At 44.7% G+C, this 21,242-nt stretch overlaps 1 protein-coding gene across 1 annotated transcript; it reads left to right on the forward strand.

Moving 5' to 3' along the window:
* Positions 1-12,526: 12,526 nt before the first annotated feature.
* Positions 12,527-15,568, forward strand: FJX1 (four-jointed box kinase 1). Its single transcript, XM_005304585.4, has one exon. The coding sequence runs from the start codon at positions 12,838-12,840 to the stop codon at positions 14,227-14,229; it is 1,392 nt and encodes a 463-aa protein (XP_005304642.2). The 5' UTR covers positions 12,527-12,837; the 3' UTR covers positions 14,230-15,568.
* Positions 15,569-21,242: the final 5,674 nt, after the last annotated feature.

Consider the following 21,242-nt stretch of genomic DNA (forward strand, 5'->3'; position numbering starts at 1 on the left):
CAGGTATTTTCCCAGCACCCAGTATTCAGTCTTTCTGGGAGCCTAAACCCCAAATGAATTCGTTTTACTCTGTATAAAACTTATACAGGATAAACACATAAATTGTTCACCCTCTATAACACTGATAGAGAGCTCTTTGCTCCCCCAAGTATTAATTACTTACTCTGGGTTAATTAATAAGCAAAAGTGATTTTATTAAGTATAAAAAGTAGGATTTAAGTGGTTCCAAGTAATAACAGACAGAACAAAGTAAGTTACCAAGCAAAATAGAACAAAACACGCAAGTCTAAGCCTAATACAGTAGGAAACAGAATACAGGTAAATCTCACCCTCAGAGATGTTCCAATAAGCTTCTTTCACAGACCAGACACCTTCCTCATCTGGGCTCAATCCTTTTCAGACCAACCTTGTGTTTTATGGCCTAGGTCCAGCAATCACTCACACCCCTGTAGTTACAGTCCTTTGTTCTAGTTTCTTTCAGGCATCTCTTTGGAGTGGAGAGGCCATTCTTGAGCCAGCTGAAGACAAAATGGAGGGGCTTCCGGGCCCTTGTATATTCTCTCTCTTGTGGGCAGAAACGCCATTGTTGTTCTGTGCAAAATCACAGCAACAAGATGGAGTTTGTAGCCACCTGGGCAAGTCACATGTCCATGAATGATTCAGCTTTTTGCAAGCTGACACCATTGTTTACATGTTAGTTTGAACATTCCCAGAAAAGTTCAGATGTGGATTGGCGTCTCCCAAAGTCCTTGGTCAGTTAAGTGTTTCTGGATTGGGCACTTACTCAGAATAGTCCTTTCTCAAGAAGCTTATCAAATGCTTCACTGATGCTACTTAGAATCAAACGCATTGAAATACAAGTACATAGCTAATATTCATAACTTCAAATACAAAAACAATACACATATACAGACAGCATATTCATAACCAGCAAATTACAACCTTTCCATAGACACCTTACTTAACCTCCTTTGTACAAGATTTGGTGCAACTATAGGACCTTAGTTGTAACAATGATCTATATGGTCACAGTTCATGTCAATAATGTCACAGGTTTCTACTAGATTAAAATGAGGAGGGTGGAAACCCCAACACTGGAATCATTCTGGTTCTCAGTGGTAGCAGATGACAGAACAAGGAGTAATGGTCTCAAGTTGCAGTGGGGGAGGTTTAGGTTGGATATTAGGGAAAACTTTTTCACTAGGAGGGTGGTGAAGCACTGAAATGGGTTACCTAGGGACGTGGTGGAATCTCCTTCCTTAGAGGTTTTTAAGGTCAGGCTTGACAAAGCCCTGGCTGCGATGATTTAGTTGGGAATTGTTCCTGCTTTGAGCAGGGGGTTGGACTAGATGACCTCCTGAGGTCCCTTCCAACCCTGATATTCTATGATTCTATGATTTAAGATTGGACAGATAAAGCACTGGAGAATGTAGCATAGGGAACAATCCTGCACTGCGGCGGGAGGAAGGGAATGACTGAGATGTGACTTAATAGGTCTTGTCATCTCTAATTTCTAAAGTGGGGGAACCGAAGTTCCTTTACGATTCATGCAGAGGGAATCTGCTACACATAAGCAGAAAAGACTGGTGTCAGATGCCACCACAGCACTGTCCTTCATCCTCCACCTCCTTCACCCCAATCTCATGAAGAGTCAGGGAATCTGCAATAGGGAGGAGGAAAATCATAGGTGGAAGACAAGGGCAAGAGACCAATACATTACGCTGTGCCTTTCCTGTCCATTCCTGCAAGCTTTTATGTGGGAGGGGCTGTTGTGCCTCTGGAAAGAATCTGTGACCCGATACTCCCTTAATGCCTGCTGGCACGGGGGTTACAAGAGTATCTTGATTCTGTTATGTACATTCTGGTTTACCAAAGAATGTCTTGTGAGGCCTTAAATTAAAGCCAGGGTCACACTGATCAATATTGCAGTTAAATGTATGTACAGATACTATGTAAGGAGTTACTTATACTGAAAATATGTTCTTAGAGTCTGTATCAATGTATGAGTCTTCTGCAGAGGTGACAATACAGGTTTTCTATCAGACAAAAGATGCTTATCCACCTGTCTCTCTGTCTGGATGTAAATTAAGCATTGTAAGCTAACATCACGGCTGCCTGTTTACACACAAAGTCAGGTGTTAACAAAGAGATGGGAAGTCAACAGGGAAGCAGTACACAGGGAAAAACAAGCCACTGATGGTTATCCTGTGTCTGAGGGCAGCCAATGAACTCTGTGGGTATATGTAGGAGGCAAAGAAGATACCCCCTCATCCTGCACCTAGGAAGTAAATAGGCAGTGTGTTTACATTCATGAAAACAGGATCTCAGCCAACCTTGGTTGAAATCACTGAAGAAAACATTGGGTGAGGTAAAATTTCTTTAGGTGGGAGATTAACCTGATAGTTTAATCTCTAGAAAGTGTGTTATGATTTTGTTTTGAATGTAACCATTTATTTCCAATAGCCTAACTCACTATCTCCTGACTCTTTGATAACACATTTATTTGTATTACCACTATAAATATTTCTCAGTGCTATGGTGTTAAGGAAAGTGCTGGTCCTGAGCGGAATCTTAAAATCTGGTGTATATGCTGTTCCTTTGGGAATGGCAGACCCAGTATTTTCTCTGAGTAGCCAATGTCTGAGGCTGAACACTTCTGGGGAAAGCTTCAAAGGGACTTGTGGACTGGCATGCAGCTATTGTTAACCTGCAAGGCAAGTAAGGGCTGGTATAACCTAGAGGAGAGTGCTTGAGTGGCTACAAGGTTGGTGGTATTAAGAAGCTGACATCCAGCTAAGCACAAGTAATACTCCCTCACGCTGAAAACAGGGGTTAGTAGAGAGGCTCACAGTCCTGGGTACCCTGAGAAGTGTCACAGAAATTGATTGCCTCTCTAGGTTACACAAAATAGAGCAGCAATATGAAGGGTTTGAAAGTTATGCATTGCTGTTTAAGCCAGTCCTTTTCTGTTTCAGTTAGAAACAAACAAACAGCTGGCTTTTCACTAGCACAGCTGGTGTTTTTACCTTAAGATTAATTAGAAAATTTTATCAGCAATGCAGAAGCTGCACTTTTTTAGCATTTGCTGAAAAGTTTCAGATTTATCCTGGGTATATTTCTGCAGGTTAGGATAAAATTGTGCCAGCACTTTTTGTTTTCTTTTGTTTTAAAAAATTGACATTCTATTTTCAGTCTGGCCTCATTTTTCTAGTCTAGTCTAGCCTATATAGGTTCTTACACTGGGACCCTCACAGTGGTAATTGAGTGCCTAGCAAGAACATCTAAATAAAGCATGAATTTTTAACAGTGAGAATGATTAACCATTGGTGCCCTTACCAAGGAATGTTGTAGACTCTTCATCACTTGCAGTCTTTAAATCAATAGGAAATGTCTTTCTCAAAGATATATTCTACAGTCACAAGTTATAAGGCCTGATACAAGAGTGAGTGGATATGTTATCTATGAGATCAGATTGGAATATCATAATGGTCCTTTATGGCATTAAAATCTATGAATCTTGAGATGTTTAAAGGTGAATGAATCAAGATCAGCCTATTCACATCTATTTGCTTAGGTATCTAGCCAGCCTTGATTCTTTCTCTGTTTCAGTAACAGAGTGAGGTGGCCATTTCAAGAGTGAATCCAGACATTGGTTGGGGTTAGGTGGCCAAAAAGGTGGGACAAGTGATCAACCAGGACTATAGAGAAGAAACCTAGGGGTTCATTATCAGTGAGGAGTTCTGGATAAAGACAGTGTCAGGGAATGGCATTCTAGGCCGGTATACAGCCTGGCAGGAAAGCCACTGAAGGTAAAAGAGAAACTAATCATAGAAATGTAGACCTGGAAGGGACCTCGAGAAGTAATCAAATCCAGTCCCCTGAACTGAGGCAGGACCAAATAAACCTAGGCCATGCTTGACAGGTGTTTGTCCAACCTGTTCTTAAAAACCCCCAATGATGGGGATTCCACAGCCTCCCTGGGAAGTCTAGTCCTGAACCTAACTAGCTTTATGGTTAGAAAGTTTTTCCTAATATCTAACCTAACTCTTCCTTGCTGCAGATTAAGCCCATTACTTCTTCTCCTACCTTCAGTGGACATGGAGAACAATAATTACAGTCCTCTTTTTAACAGCCCTGAACATATTGGAAGACTGTTATCAGGTCCCCCCTCAGTCTTCTATTCTCAAGACTAAACATGCCCATTTTTTTTAACCTTTCCTCATAGGTCAGGTTTTTTAAACCTTTATTTGTTTTTGTTGCCCTCTTCTGGACTCTCGCCAATTTGCCCACATCTTTCCTAAAGTGTGGTGCCCAGAATTGGTCACAGTACTGACACAGGCTGAGGCCTCTACAGTGCCAAGTACAGCAGGAGAATTACCTCCCATGTTTTACATAAGCAACTCCTGTTAACACACTCCAGAATGATTGGCCTTTTTTCACAACTGCATCACATTATTGACTCATATTCAATTTGCGATCCACTATAATCCCCAGATCCTTTTCAGCAGTACCACCACCTAGCCAGTTTCAGCAGTACCACCACCTAGCCAGTTTTGTAGTTGTGCATTTGATTTTTCCATGCTAAGTGAAGTACTTTGCACTTGTCTTCACTGAATTTCATCTGGCTGATTTCAGACCAATTCTCCAATTTGTCAAGGTAGTTTTGAATTCTAATCCTGTCCTCCAAAATGCCTGCAACCCCTCCCATCTGTCCATCCAACCAACCTAGTGACATCTGCAAATGTTATAAGCATACTCTCCATTTCATTATCCAAGTCATTAATGAAAATATTGAATATTGACTAGTACTAGACCCAGGTACTAACACTATTCTGTGTCTACACTACAGAAACTATAGTGGCACAGCTAGCTCACCATGGCTGTGCTGGCATAATCCCATAGTGTAGACATAGCCCACACCAATAGAAGGGTTTTTTCTGTCAGTAGCAGAACACCACCTCCCTGAATGCCCGTAGCTATGATGACAGAGGCATTCTTCCATCTATACAGATACATCTATACTGGGGGCTAGGTCAACACAGATATGTCAGTCAGGGAGTGTTTTTCACACTTGAGACTGACATCACTATAGCAACCTAATTTTTAGACCAAGCCTGAGACCTGATGTGATGTGCTGTTTCTTCTAAGGGATCTGGGGAGGACAGGACAGGACTGTGCAAAATTCCTAGAGATAGGCCTAGACAGGAAGTGATCTAGAGAAATGAAATAGGGTTGGAATGAAGTGGTCCAATCACTACTCACAACAGCATTCCTGGATCAGAACCCAAAGTAAAGAAAGGACCTGCGTTCTCCTACCGTGCCACTGGAAGGTGGTGGTGGAGAAATCCTTGAGCTACAGTAGTAGCACCAGAACAGGGTGGTCTTACAACCCTGCTTTGTGACATAACTAGAGAGCTAAGTTATCTCAATGTTAGCAAATTTCAGAAAACTTCTTCATAAAAGCACCACAATAGCCTGTAAGTTTGGGGAAGCTGATTGGAGAGGGGAAATTGATGCAACAATACCAGCACCCATTGCACTCCCATGTATATGGGTCTGTCCCTGGCTTCTGGAGCTTTAAAGGGGGTTGGAGTAAGGCCTCAAGGTGACAGTAAATACCATCTTCTGCCAAGATGCTACTTCAGGCTGGAACTTGCCTGAGCCAATATGAGGACTAAGCATATCAGCAGCACTAGTGAGGCCTGATCCCCTGCAGGGAAGCTGCAGCTGGATACCCATTATCAGCTTCAACTAATATAAAGTGGGGAGTCTTTCCAGGCAGTGTCAGAATTCAAAGATGCTGATAGCAGAGGGGGTCACTGCCTTGATCCTGAAGAGTATCACAGTCTTCCCTGCTAAACAAAGAGGTGGGAGAAAAGAGACCTCTGTTAAATCCACGAGTGCTTTGAACCTGTTGATTGGCATAAGACTTGCATGTGATAAAGCCACATTCTGTTCCTGTACTTCACTGCTCAGCAAGGATTGTTATTGGAGTCTGGAAAGAGAAATTTTAAAAAGAGCATACGCAAGCTGAACAGGAAAAATAAAGCATCCATTTGCTTCCTCACTAGGAGCACAATCTTGAGCCCATTGAAGTCATTTAGAGTTTGGCCTTTGACTTCAATAGCAACTGAACCAAGCCACATACGCCAAATCCTGAAGTCTTTATTCTGTTCTTATTGTCAGCTAATGTCAAAGGGCTGAACCAGTGCCCTCTGCAATGACTTCTCCCCAGTGTCAGTATGAAGCCACAGTGTTCCACAAAACCCCCAGATCCTCGTAACAATGCTGCATATCATGTATGCCAGAATGTATGCCCTAGACTTTCTGAGCCTAATTCTCCCATCCAGCTGAAATGCATTCAATGCAGGGAACAAGGGAAGGACAGGGCCGCCCGGGGGGGGGCAAGTGGGGCAATTTTCCCCAGGCCCTGCAGGGGCCCCCACGAGAATGTCGGAGGCTCCACCCCCGCCTTCCCCCATCCCCCGGCGCCTCAGCGTGCCGTGTCCAGGAGCGGCCCTGGACAGCGCTGCAGTGGTGTGGCCTGAGCTCCTCCCGCTCAGAGCCACGTGGTAAGGGGGCGGGGCTCCGAGCGGCAGGAGCTCAGGTCCCGTGGAACCACGCTGCTGCAGCGCTGTCCAGGGCTGCTCCTGGATGCGGCGCACTGAAGCTCCAGGAGATGGGAGAGGCGGGAGTAAGCAGCATGGTAAGCCCCTCTGAGCCAGACACCCCCTTGACCCCCAGCTCCGAGCCCAGCCCCTCTGAGCTGGACACCCCCCTGATCCCACTCCCCCCACAGCCTTGACCCCCAGCTCCGAGCCCAGCCCCTCTGAGCTGGACACCCCCCTGACCCCACTCCCCCCACAGCCTTGACCCTCAGCTCCGAGCCCAGCCCCTCTGAACCGGACACCCCCCTGACCCCACTCCCCCCACAGCCCTGACCCCCAGCTCCGAGCCCAACCCCTCTGAGCCGGACACCCCCCTGACCCCACTCCCCCCACAGCCCTGACTCCCAGCTCCGAGCCCAACCCCTCTGAGACAGGCACCCCCGACCCCATCCCCTGCAGCCCTGACCCCCAGCTCCGAGCCCAGCTCCTCTGAGCCAGATGCCCCCTGACCGCATCCCCCCACAGCCCTGACCCCCAGCTCTGAGCACAGCCCCTGTGAGCCGGGCACCCCCCGACCCAGAGCCCAGCTCCCCACCCAGCCCTAGGCAACAGCAGCCCCACCCCCAGGCAGCGACAGCCCATTGACACCAACCATCACCATCACCCAGCGACAGCCCATTATGTAATTGCAAATATATACATACCATTAAAGAATTTAATGTTTTTAAATAATGTATTTTGTGTATTTTCAAATTATTAAAAATGTATTTCACTGGTTATTTTTTACATTTCCAAATACATGTTACTATAATATTGCAACTTTTTTTTTATGGAAGGGGCCCCCAAAATTGCTTTGCCCCAGGCCCCCTGAATCCTCTGGGCGGCCCTGGGGAGGGAGGCCAAAAGTTGCTTTAATTTATCTTTGCACCTCGTGGGATTCCAGGCCTAGCTAGTAGCCAACTCTACTCCCCAATGTAAGTTAGAGCAGCTCAGAGACACTCATGTCTTAGCAATGTCTGCAAAGTAATAACAAGACCTTTACATTGCACTGATCACAGTTTCAGAATATTAAACATCTTGCAAATCAAGCAGAAATTCAGCTTGGTTGGTGACTGTCCAACCTGGTAGCAAGTGTCTTGTTTTTAAATACTCCAGCTTGTGGTGTCTGTAAATTGGCCAACAGGCTAACTCACCAAAACCCTAGATTATTGTCTTTGTCGGGGAGTGTAGGATAATAGCTAAGCATTTTTTCAGGTGCTGTTGTACCATATCCCAGCTATTGCTTTAAGGGATTCAGTCAAGTTATGGCCATTTAACTAATTTCAAGAGGTATGCTGTAAATAGAATGAGTGTCTTGAATACCTTCAAGTTTATTTCACTCTGAAAACAGGAAATAAAACATTCTTATCAATGGCAAAGGTCCTTTCCCACTGAGATTTTCCATCACAGGAGATACCAACTGATTGTTCATTATAAGCATAATTTATCCTGAGAAGCACAGATTTTCATTTAAAAGGGATCCAAGTAAAAATCTAGTGTCTATAGGGGATGAAATTTAATTTACAGCCCTGAATCCCTTTCCATCGGGTTTTTTCGAAGCTCGTTACAGGAAACAGAGAGGCTATTCTGTGTCATTACTGGAATAAAAATATTCAGTCTGCCATTGAATAAGAGGCTGCTAGTCAATGTAATGGAACTGTGCATATCAGGAACTGTGCATTGTAGCAATCACCTGCCATAAATTACACACCTGGGTGTTCACTGTTCAGTGCATATGGATTCAAAGATCAAATTTTAGTGTAAAGCAGCATCCGGTGATAAGTGTTGGAGAAGAATGATTCCTGAATTCATGACTAGCAAGGTGAGTGATTATACTGTGTGTTATAGTAGATGGGAATCATTATTGTTAGCAGCCTGGATAGTAACTCCGTCTCATTATTTCAGTGAATCCATGTGGCATATGATGAAGCCATTGTACGAATACTCTAACTTCTAATGGCTACAATTGGATGTGACATATTGCTGTTAGAACAGGTCAGTATCATGAAACTGTGTGCTATTCTTAATACACGTTGACAACTTCTTCCACTGTGCCTTGTATTTCTTTAGTGACTTTCATCCAAGGACCCTGCAAACAAGAATTAAGTAATTATCCTTCACAACACCCTTATGAGTTACAACAGGTCTGATCAGATCTGCTTTCTCTATGGATACACTGCGGCACAGTAAAATTAACAGGCAAATCCATCCTCCTCTTCCATAGCTGCAGAAGGCCCCTGTGTAGCTGAACCAGGAAGGTGACTGTGGAATGTGCAGTACAGACCCTCCTCCATATGCTAACACAGGGAGGGAGGAGGTGAGACATGGGGCTAACCAACAATTGCTCCTTCTGTCTCTCTACACTGGGGGAAGCATAGGTGCTGGAACTAGGGATGCTGGGGGTACTGCCGCACCCTCTGGCTTGAAGTGGTTTCCATCACATATAGGGTTTACAGCTTGATTCAATGGCTCTCAGCACCCCCACTATACACATTGTTCCAGCACCCCTGGGGAAGGGAAAGAGGATTTTAAATGCTATACAGCGGCTTCAGTCTTTTGGTTGATGTAGACATTGCAGAGCAATGCTATGACCTCTGGGGGGAGCTAACGCAACATCATATGCTGAATTCTCAGAACTGCAGGGAGATGTTTAGTTGTTAGAAAACCAATATTGTTTTAATCCAGATTAACAAAAAATAGAATGAAAACATTTCTCTTCATATTACATACTGTTATCATATAAATGTGGGTCCTAAAACCAGTTGACTGTCTCCTTTGAAGATGAACCCACACTATATAAACTGAAGATGTTGCTTTCTGCAAACACTATAGTGAGAGCCCTGCGTGGATACAAAATTTGTATCCACATCTGATCCACAATCCGCAAACATTGTCTGCGGGTACAAAGCAGATATCTGCGGATTTTCAGGGCTCTAGATCATAGGTGCTGGAACTAGGGGTGCTGGAGGTGCTGCTGCACCCCCTGGCTTGAAGTGGTTTCCATCATATACATGGTTTACAATTTGGTTCAATGGCTCTCAGCATCCCCACTATAAAAATTGTTCCAGCTCCCCTGCTCTAGATACAAAATTTGGATCAGCATTCTTCCGCAATCCGCAAACATGGTCCATGGATATCCACATCACTAAGGATCACTCTAGATCTGGTAAAATGAAGCACTGGTATTAGGTCTTCAACGTAAACACTTTGAGCTTCCCTAAGGAGTTGTGAGGTTTGAATTTAAAGATGAAATGCAAAAAGGAACAAAATACACTTGTCTTTGCTTAGCTTATGATGCATAAATGAGGTCTGTAAATTGTTTGTTTGTTTCTTTGGGGGGGGATTGTTTGTTTGTTTTGTTGTTTTTTCCAACAACAAAGCAGGGGAGAACAAGGAGTTGTCTTCATCTTTCCATTTGAAATCCAGGTCTTGTTTAATCCAGAACTCTATAGTGACTGGAGAACTAGTGACAATGTGACATCCCAAAAGTCTAGGAAAAGTTGAGCAGCAAGGGACTTCTGATTTTGTTGTTGGATTGTCATATTGATGCCAATGACTAAAACTAAGCTTAGAAATCAGAACGTAAGCAGAAAAAATACTTTTAAAAATGCCCTTTCCCCATCTTCTTCATGTATCATAAATAAAGCTAGAAGGGGGAAATTCCAATATAAAGAAAAAAATCCTTTCCAGGCTACCTTTAATTCTTTCAGCTACAGGAAATTCCACTCTGTTCCACAAGGTGGAAACCTTCATTACAGTTTGCCCAAATAAAATAATATCCGAGTCCATAGACTTGTAAAACTTTGTTTTAGTTTAAATTAAAATACTGAAAGAAATGACTAGCCAAAGTAAATAACGTGGCATTTAATAGACTTACGCATTTTAATACATCTATTCCAGGTCCAAAATGATCCTTTCCACAGATGCTGGCGCGAAGAAGCAATTGTATCATGCAAAAAGTAGTGTAAATAATAATACAGAACAGGCCGAGCAGTGAAATTAGATCAGATTCTGTTAAATCTTCTCTTCCTGTTAAACCAGATACTCCTCAAAGCACCAGTGCAGAAGCTCAGCACTTAAAAATCCCTTATTTTTATTTGAGCTGTTTATAAAGGCCCTGATCCAGCAATGAGCCCAATGTGGGCACAAGGGTGACTTCACACGAGTGGGACAGCATCCGGAGAGGATCTGGCCACAGTGATTTCATTGTAAGAGTGAGGTTAAAGTGCATAACTTTTTGTGTCCTTTTATGTAATTTTTACATAAATTGTTCCACTATTCTTTTTTCTTGAAGAACCAATAAATTCCCATAGCCCAGTATTCATGAGTGATAACAACCCAGTATGTGAATTCCTGCACTCCTCAGCTAATTTACCTCCCCCAAAAAGCTGTGGATACAGCCCACTGGGCATAAGCAACTCACCAATAACAAACCAGTGTGTGCACAGGATTGAGGGGAAAAGGAAACCCTGTAAGATAACAAATGTCAGTGTTATGATAAGTGATGGGTTAAGCAATGGGTTTAATTATATAGGAATAGCTTGACTGACTAAACTGCAATAGATGGATTTAAGTGATGCACAACCTAATACAACTTTACTGTCATGCAGATTTTCCTGCTAGAGAAAATTTAGGCTGACTTGAATTTCATCCCATTAGTCTTGGTGGTTTTCCCCAATAAATCCTCTTCATCCTTAGCATTTATATTCTTCAAATAATGGCACTGGGCAAACATTTGACAGTTTCTAAAAGCCACGCCCCCAGTTCATAGAGAGATCCGGGCAAGGAATAAAATTGGCAAAAAAGAAATCACTGATCCACAGGTGATATCTGCATTGATCTGTGAGCGCCGGCACTGAAAATGGGGGTTTCTGAAGGGAGAAGAGATGGATGATAGATACCACAGAGAGGGAAATACAATGATCCGTGGGAGTGTAAACCTCTGGTACCGACAGAGCCTCAATGAGTTCATTAGTGCTGGGGGTTCTGCCTGAGCAGATTAATCTGCAGGATCAGACAAAACAAAGGATCTGCATGAACCCGACAGAATTCGCCATGTGCCTACCATGGTTTCTGCTTGCGCATGGTATCCCTTTTCTGCCTTTGTTCTTTAGAGTGTGTGGCGGGGGAGAGGCAACGGTACCGCCCTGTGTTTGGAGAGCGCCTGGCGTCTGTGTTTGGAGAGTGCCTGGCGCTAAATGTAATCTGAGCAATAAATGCCATTAATAAATAAAGGGTGATAACGAGCGGGAACTGAGGGAGTGTGTTTAGAAGGCAGGAGTGGGACCAGAACTGCACAACCGATACAGTAACATCCATCGGGTATAAAATAGTGATTTAATCAAACCACTGGCATCCCCTCCACACTGTTACCAACGTGCGTTAAGGGATGAAGTGCCAAGAACTGGACCTGAAGCAAAATCCCGCATCTATCCAGCTGCCCCTGAACGTGGCGGGATTTTGCATTTTGCAAGTGCCCCCACCCCCATCTATCCCGTAAACTAAATCAGATCCGCTGCCCTACCCCGCCCCCCTCCTCAGCCTTTGGGGCATCTGAAATTTGGGCCTGAATTTAGCAGCTTGACCCCCTCTCTCTGCTGTGCCCAAAGGTGCAGCATCCTTGGTGCTTCCCGAGGACGGAAGGGGTGTGGGGGTGACGGTATTGGTGACCTGCAGAGAGGTGCCGGTCTCCTCCCTTCACAGCGGTAGATGCTACCGCTACCAGTGGCCGCGGTGGCTCAGCGCTCTGTGTGGCTGGCCGGGATCCCCTCCTTCCCTGGTGCCCCCTGCGGGCAACATCACCCCAAGCGTGGGCCCACCGAGCTCAGGCATCGCCGCTTTAAGCGGAGGACCATGCTGGGCGCGGGGGAGGGTCCCCCTCCCCCCTCCCCCCGCTTCCCCACGTGGTCTCGGTCGGTGCCTGTGAATTTCAATCGCTGGAGGGTAGCTCTTGGTGCAGACACCGGGCGAAGCTGCCGGCGGAACGGCCGGTCCCGGAGCTGAGATCCCGACACCCCCTAGCCGGCCCCGAGGCTACCACCTCCGCCCGCCCAGCAGCAGCGTCTCAGCCGGGGGCTGGAGGGTCCCGGCGCCCCGCGCGGCGATGAATGAGCGTCGCCCGGAGTCGGGGAGCGGCGGGGCTGCACCGCCGCCAGGTCCCGGAGCAGCGGAGTGAAGCGGCGGCGGGAGGATGAAGCGGCCGGGCCGGGCCGGGCTGGGCTCCCTGGCCGCGCTCTGGCTCCTGGTGCTGGGCTCGCTGCTGGGGCTCTGGACCGGCTTGCAGCGGGAGCAGGAGCAGACGGCGGAGCAGGAGCGGCGCTTCCCCGAGGGAACAGCCGGCCGGAGGCTGCCCCAGGAACAGCGGGGCTGGGAGCGCGGCAGCACCGGAGCTTCGGCTCCCGACCGCCGCTCCACAGGGCAGGGCGAGTCCCGCGGCGCCCAGAAAACTTTCCGAGCGCTGCTCACGCTGCCGGCCGCCGGGGACAGGGGCGAGCCCCTGGAGGGGCCGGAGCAGCCCGCGGAGCCCGGACAGAGCTCGCAGCCGGAGCCCCGGCAGAGGCACAACTTGGAGCCTGGTTCCAGGGAGCGGCTGGCCCAGGAGGCTCCCGCGGACCCCGCCTCCCCCGTGCAAGGGGGCATCTTCTGGAGCCGAGCGCTGGAGCAGCAGGTGCCCCCGGGCTTCGACGCCGAGCAGACGGCCTTGTGGTTGGAGACTGCCCGGGCGGCTCGCGTCGCCTCCCTGGAGCGGGGCGGGTGCGGCCGCAGCTCCAACCGGCTGGCCCGGCTGTCCGACGGCAGTCGCGCCTGCGTCCGCTACGGCATCAACCCGGAGCAGATCCAGGGCGAGGCGCTCTCCTACCGGCTGGCCGAGCTGCTGGGCATCCAGCAGCGCCTGCCGCCCATGACCTTGGCCCTGGTGGAAGCCCGCGGCAGGCAGTGGGGGCAGGTGCGAGACGAGCTGCGGGGCTCGCACTGGGCCGAGGGGGCGGTGGTCAGCCTCACCCAGTGGGTGGACAACTTGACCGACGTGGTTGCCCCCGCTCCCTGGAGATCCGAGGCGGGGTCGGGCAGGAGACTGCAGCCTCTGGCGGCTGGGGAGCTGGGCGGCCTCACCCAGTCCCAACTGGTGGAGCTGGTGCAGTGGACCGACCTGATCCTCTTTGACTATCTGACGGCCAACTTTGACCGGCTGGTCAGCAACCTCTTCAGCCTGCAGTGGGACCCCAGGGTGATGCACCGGGCCACCAGCAACCTACACAGGGCACCCAACGGGGGCCTCGTCTTCATAGACAACGAGGCGGGCCTGGTGCACGGCTACAGGCTCCTCTCCATGTGGGACAAGTACAACGAGCCCTTGCTCCGCTCCGTGTGCATCTTCCGGGAGGCCACTGCCCAGCGGGTGCGGGACCTGCACCGCCTACAGAACGCAGCCTCGGAGCTGCTGAGACTCTACCGGACTCACGAACCCCTCTCCGGCCGGCTCGGCTTCCTGTCCGAGCAGCAGGCGCAGCTGCTGCAGGGCAGGATAGACTTTGTCCACAAGCACATTTTGCACTGCAAAGCCATGGCCACATCACTGTGATCAGTTTGTCTGTACTGTCCTGTATTTATGTAACCCGAGCGTGAGGAGTGGGTTTTCCCCACTAACCTTTTTGCAGTTATAACATGTCCTGGGACTCTCTAAATAGGAGACTAAAATCATTCATTCAGGAACCAGTTTCCTAGTGGGAAGGAGGAGTAGGCTAGTGGGTTGAGTACAGGACTGGGACCTCCTGATGGTGGTGTAAAGGGCCCAGTTTCCTCATTTCTGGGTGCTGGAGCCTTTTTAATGGTCCATTTAGTTGAGTGCTTAAAAGACTAGTCCTGTGAGATACTGGAGTCCCCTCCGTGCTTTTTTTCACCTCGCGAGGAGTCGAATGTACTCAGCTACCTAGGAGAGTCACTGGAGTAGGATTGGGCCCTCTACGTGGCTTTAGATGCCTCAATTTAATTTGAATATTCTTTGCCCCATGAATTCCTGTTGTTGGCCTCTGTGAAGGGACCCTAAAACATCTGCTTCTGCTCACTGCATCTGTGAGGCATGGGTAATAATACTTACCTGCCTGCCTGGCAGGGCTTTTGAGAGGAGTAATTAGTTAATGTTTCTAAAGCGTTCTGAAGATGAAAACTGCTATCAGTATTATTATATCTCTTTGTATTAGTTCCACACTGGGTCTCTTGCCAGAGTTTAAAAAAAATCATGCCTCTTAAGTATTTCCCTTTTTACTCACTCAGTACAACTGACCACTTAAAAGACAGTGTACAAAAACTATTGTCCTTAACTGGACTGGGATCAACTACCTTTCTTCTAATGGAGGCAGGCAGGTACACTTATGTATTTTGTTGTTACGATCATTTATTTAAAAAAAAATTGACATTCATAGACTAAGACCTGATTGAACATAACAGGAGCCCTTGACTAGCAAAACTGCCCCATCCATGGAGGCTCTTTTCCTATTGGTGTCTCTATCCAGAATGGATCTATTAACTGTTTGTTAATCTTGTCAATGAAAAGTATATAGAGAGTCGATATTCCAGTGTTTGTCATCTTTGTTGTTGGAAGCATCTGGTTAATCTGATTCAGGTTATAAGTGTCTGTTATTTCTAATCACTGTCATTTGGTTTGAATGCTAAAATAACTGACTAATGGGTAAAAAGAAATCATCCCAGGGTTTTAAATATTGTTATTGTACTAAGATTTTGGACACATTAGTCAAATTGGGGGGAAATCAGTTTCATGCACTTTACTTTGACTTTTTATTTTTTATAAGAAGACTTTTATTTTACAAAGTCTGCCTTTTCTGTACATTATATATGTTCATAAGTTCTTCTGTAACATATGAAAGAAACTGATATTTCAGTAAAAGGGTGTTAATGTTTTACCTCTTTGTTCCAAATACTTATTTTAAATTTAAAAAGAACACATACTCTTCAGTTTTTTTCCAAAGAGAAATAGAGCCTGATTCACTAGCTCTACTCCTGATTTATGCTAGGTTAAGAAAGAGAAGAATCAGGCCTTCCAACTTTTCTTTTTCTTCCTTTCCTAAAACCAATATACTTCTTTTAGTGCAAGTTGGTATGTGAACATTCTTATTTTGGAATAACAGTTCCTGTTACGGGCCTTAGTTAAATAGACTTGAGTGACTTTTATTCTGAAATGTGTTCACCCCCATTCTTCCTCTGAAATAACTAAATCAGTTTCTTGACATTAACTTCTTAAGTCAGTGCAAGTATGGTGTAGACAACCTCATCATATGTTCAAATAGTGCACCAACCTGTTACTGCAAGCTCAAGCGCTGCTATAACAAAAGCATCCCTTGTGGTGTCAGTCCGTTATCAATAGGTGGTACTTTATACTAGCTTTCTATCCTTTGTGTTTTGACTTTATTCATCCTGTAGTCACAATTAGGGACTAACTCCAATCACAGCACTGGAAAGCTTGTCCAACAAACAATATAATTTAGAAAATTTCCATTGCACTGAGTGTCATAAATTTCTTGGGATTGAGTGTACAAACTAAAAGAAAAATTATACAACTGTCAGTTCATTTTATTTGTTTGTTTGTTTGTTTTTACCAAAAAACAACTTGTAACAGCATTACTGATACAATAATAGACCATCAAGACGCAAAGTAAAGGCCAAAGTTGGGGTAGGGATTAAACCTTCTCTTTAAACCCCAGATACAAACTATGATGCGATCAAATAGGAATACAACCTCTTCCACATCTGGATAGGCATATCTTTGTTGATTCAACACTGCAGTGTGCTGAATGGAAGCCAGATAAGTAGGTTCACTGTTATTTGGAGCATTACATTTCCCATGAATTCAATGAGTACTGCATATGTGCACATTTATACTAGGAGACTGTCTCTCATATCTGTTACTAATTTATGCAGGCTGACCCCCCGCAGCTGAACAGTTTTCTTTGACACTTTATTCTTTTAATTTTTGTAAGGGCAAGAAAACAGTTTTACAAACACATGAATAAACTTGGTACAGTTACAATGTGTAGTGCTCTTTACCAAGTATATTTTTTAAATCTTACAGCTGCCCCAACAGCAGCTTTCACTCAACTGCTTTAACTGACAAGACTCTTTATTTAACTTGTATTTATAGTTCTCAGTAGTTATCTCTCAATACAATGCACAAAATCCCATGTGGTGTCCCTTTTCTATTTACATGACAATGTACAATTTAACTGTGTAATTCTTAATTCTTTAGCGCTGTTTGTCAGCATTACTTTGTAGCTCACTCAGATGCAACGTTTCAGTTGTGTTCACCTAATGAAAATACGTCTAAATAATAAACCACTGTCATAAATTTTAAACCACAGTGAAAAGCAAACTGCTGTGCCACAAACATCTAAGGTTTCATTTCTGTTTAGTAAGTATTTCTGTAAGTATCAGCACAACTGCAGTTTTGACTGCTAATGGGCAATATATCTTCTTTGCAACGTCTTTAGAACCAGACCCTAGATAATTACACCTTTCAGGAAGAAACATGATTTTCTATTTGATGATTGGTAACTATCTTAAGTTATATATAGGTTGCATGTTAGAAGATGGGGATAGTTATAGGCTAATGATGCTAGAGATAAATCTGCAAGCAACTGGAAGAAATAAGCTTATTCAATGAGGATATAGAAAACCAGCTTGATTGGATTATGACACTTTACTGTGTGCTTTATGTGCTTCAGGAAAATACTAAGAGCCTCAATGCATTTTATTTGTCTGAAGTAAGATCATCTGTCTCTGTGCTAGAAAAAGCTTTGAATTAGCATCAATTTAAGGAAGATTAAGGCTATGTTTAACTCTTCTGTTCAGTTTCTTTAAGGCAGAATAATTACTTGTAAATTCTTGGTCTGCTACATTCTTTGCATTCCTTCTCAACTTTATATGCGATCTGATGTCTAACTGTCTCTAACCAGAACAAAGAGGTGAACAACTTTTAAACGTTTTTGTGCCCAATTCTCTTCTAATTTACACCAGTTTAGCTCCTTTTTCCCCAAGGAGTTACTCCTGATTTTCATCAGTGAGAGCAGTGAGTCAGGCCCTTCCTGTTTTTGGTGTACAGTGACCAGAAGACTTAATAACCAAGGAGTTCGAAATAATTTCTGTGTAGCTAAATAATTATATGCCATTGGGGTTTTTGATTCTGATCATACACTGCTGTAGCTTAGAAATAATTTAACTGGATGTAAAAGGAATCACACTCGTGTAAATGAGTGTAGAATAAGGTCTGGGGATTTTAGGCCTTAGTTCAGCAAAAAACTTAAGCATGTACTTAACTTTAAGCATTTAGCAGTCCCCTTGAAGTCAAGGTAACCACTTGCATGCTTATGGGCTTATTTGGTTTGCTGCACTTGGTCCTTAATTAATTGTCAATTGTTACATATAACTGATAGGAAAAGGTAGTTTGAAAATGGCTGTAGATTTCAGAATGTGAAACACACCTCCTTTAATCCCTTATCTCAGAACTCTCCTGTCTGATTATCTTCAGAATTCCTTCCCCCAAAGTCTCCTCTAACTGGAGTCTAAAAGCATGATTCTCCTGTCATATACAGTTTAACTCCATCAACATAAATGGAGTTACCCTCAATTTACACCAGTGTGAGTGGAGAATCCGGTCCCAGATTCTTTTCAGGCAGAGATGGGTTTACTCGTGAACTTTAGGGTGAGGATATTACAGCCAGACTTGTAAGGGAAAGTGAGTCATCACTGAGCCCTCACAGTGCAGTGAGCATCACAATCTCATTGAATTTAATAGGCTGCCCACTGAGTGAACAGAGCCAGACTGAGATTAGGTGGATAAATGTGCCTGCCACCTCTAGAGTACATCCCTGGCACAGGAGCTGGCAGAAATGGGCACAGCTCCTTTGTTTAAGGTCAGGTCATCCCATTTGAAGATCATGCCAGTAATTTAGGCCCAATGCTAAACACAGAGTTATGTTTTGATTCAGTAGGTTACATCACACCCTTAATACCACTAGCATAGTTTTGTGGTTTATTTTCCTTTGAGGGTTTTTTATGATAATAGTATTTAGAATTTGCTCACTGCCATGCTAGGTGGTCTAGGACTAGCTTGGATGTGAGATCATATTAAGACTTAATCCGATCTTGTATGTTATTCCTGCTTTGCAACCACAGCATAAAATTTAACTGCTCCTTTAGAGCCATGCACTCTGGATTGAATGCTGTGAAGCTCTGGCAATAATAGCATAGACTTTATAATAAGCTGAGGGTCTGAATGACACTTAGGATTGGTAATGACCTATAAAACCTTTTTTCCTTGAGGTCACTAGTTTTAATGCAGCTCAGGGCTGTAACAACTAAGGTTTTGTCTATGCTGGGGATTTGTCCTGGTTACAGCCATCAACAGCCAGCCACTGATGTAGCTGCACTGGTAGAAATCCCTATTGTAGACAGGCAAAGCAATTTGTACTGGTGCAGCTTACCCTGGTTACAGGATGGGGTAAATTGTACCAATTTGAAGCACAGCATATAGCAGTTTTCTTACTCTATGCTAGGGTTTTGCCTCAGTGCAGCTATCGCAGTGGCTGAAATCCCAGTGTAGACAAAGCCTCAAAAGCTGTGACCTTGTGAATGGCCTTGTTGAAAGGAATTAGTGGTCTTGATTTGGTTCCCAGCGGAGAGGTGTCCCCATCACAAAAACTACTGCTGCCAGTTGGAAACTGTGTGGCACTCTCAGCAGAGAGGGCAAGGAGTGAATGGATGATTGAACCTGACCTCTCCCTCCCACTCTGTAAAGGGTTACAAATATTTGGTCATTTCATTTTGGAGCATTTCACAACCCAGAAATCCCATTTTTCAGGAAACTTTCAAATGGGGCAACACCGGAATTCAACCTTTTGCATGTTTTGCTATCAAAATTGATTTGTATTTTTCACTTGGCCAATAGATCTACATTGGAGGGGAAATAGACTCATTTTCATTTTTTGTTGTTGTTGAGCAAAACATTTGGGCCACAGTGAATACGTGAAACGAAATGCAGACAACCAGGCACATCTCTACCCCCTTCTCTCCTGAAGTTGGCCTCTCCATGTCAGAATTGAGACAGGTTGGCAGAGCACAGTGTGAAAGCTTGCACTGCTGCTGCTCATGCTGCAGATAAATAGAGAACTTCCATCTTGAGAGCTTCTAGTGTTTAACTGCTGTTAAATTATCAGACACAAAATAGGCCATTTTCATCAGAAGCTATTAGAACTCTACAAATTTCAGCTCTCTTTACCACTTAACTGTCTAGGAATGGGCTAAATATATCTAGCATAGCTTTTATATTTTGGCAAAAAGAATGCTCTGCTGCTGGTCTCCACTAGATGCAAGATAGAGGAGAGAGCTTTTTAGAAGATGCGTCTTACTCCTTAGTATTCTGCCTGTTACACTGTGAGCAAGGAACATTGCCTAGTGCTGAGAGCATGGGTCTGGGACTCGGGAGATCCAGAATGCTAAACCCCAGCTTTGTTTCAGACTTCCTATGTGACTTATTCTAGTTAGGTTTTTATACTGTGCCTGTCAGTGTAGTATCTGACCGTGTGCATGTCACTTAACCTCTCTCTGCCACAGTTTTCCTATCTGTAAAAGGAGGGTTGTCATACTAAGATGTTGTGAGAATTAATTCATTTACATTTCCAAAGCACTTAGAGACCCTCAAATAGAAGGTGCTATGGAAAGACAAAGCATTATTATCAATTGAATAATGCATTTTCACTTTAGATTTTTAGAAGCATTCCCCAAAGTGACAAACCTCTCCATCCAGATCCAATGAAATAATCTCATTGTCACAACAGCGAGCATTCTGATCAAGCTGTGCCCCAGAATGGAGTCTGCTCTTCTGCAATGTGCAGCACTTCAGTGGGGCAGGACAGACAAGAAGGGTGTGTATGCTCCAGCACTTAAAAGGAGCAGGAATAGATGTGGGATTGCATTGCAGCTGCAGCAAAAGGACCCAACCCCTGTGCTGCTATGTGGACCCAGCACATCCTGATGTTCAATTGATAGTGACTTTTGAGTTCCAGCAGCACAGAAGACCATAACTGGGATCAACCAGAAGGCTGACATTTTATTTTATTAACTAGAGGTTTTATTAGCTAGAGGTTAGATTTGAAATGATTCATTTTATTGCTTGTCTTTTTTAATCCCTCTGTCCCTACCCTCCCCCCATTCCTCGTCTAATTCAAAAGTGTCTGAGTGATTTTATCTCAAAATGTGCTCCATTTTACAACAAAACAAAACACCACCCTCCCAAAAAAGCCTATTCATTCCACCACTGAGAGCTTGAAATCCCCTGAAAGTGAGGACAGACAGGCACTTAGCTAAAGTGGTATTAACACACTAATAGCATTAATGTAGCACATAATAGAGAAAGGAGTGAATACATTTTACATTGGTATCTCAAATGTAGCACAAAAGAAGTGTGGTTTATTTCTGCATATCTGTAAATTTCAGTTATAGGAGTCATCATTTTTTAATGTGCCTGTCTTGCTAGCTTCCTCCTTGTGTCCTGCTGTGGGGGAAAGTGCATTAATAAACGATGTT

This window comes from Chrysemys picta, chromosome 4 (assembly GCF_011386835.1).
Source record: "Chrysemys picta bellii isolate R12L10 chromosome 4, ASM1138683v2, whole genome shotgun sequence".
In the NCBI taxonomy this organism is placed as follows: Eukaryota; Metazoa; Chordata; order Testudines; family Emydidae; genus Chrysemys; species Chrysemys picta.

What these genes read in the sequence shown, in the direction of transcription:
- FJX1 (XM_005304585.4), top strand. Translation starts at nt 12,838, where the DNA reads ATGAAGCGGCCGGGCCGGGCCGGGCTGGGCTCCCTGGCCGCGCTCTGG.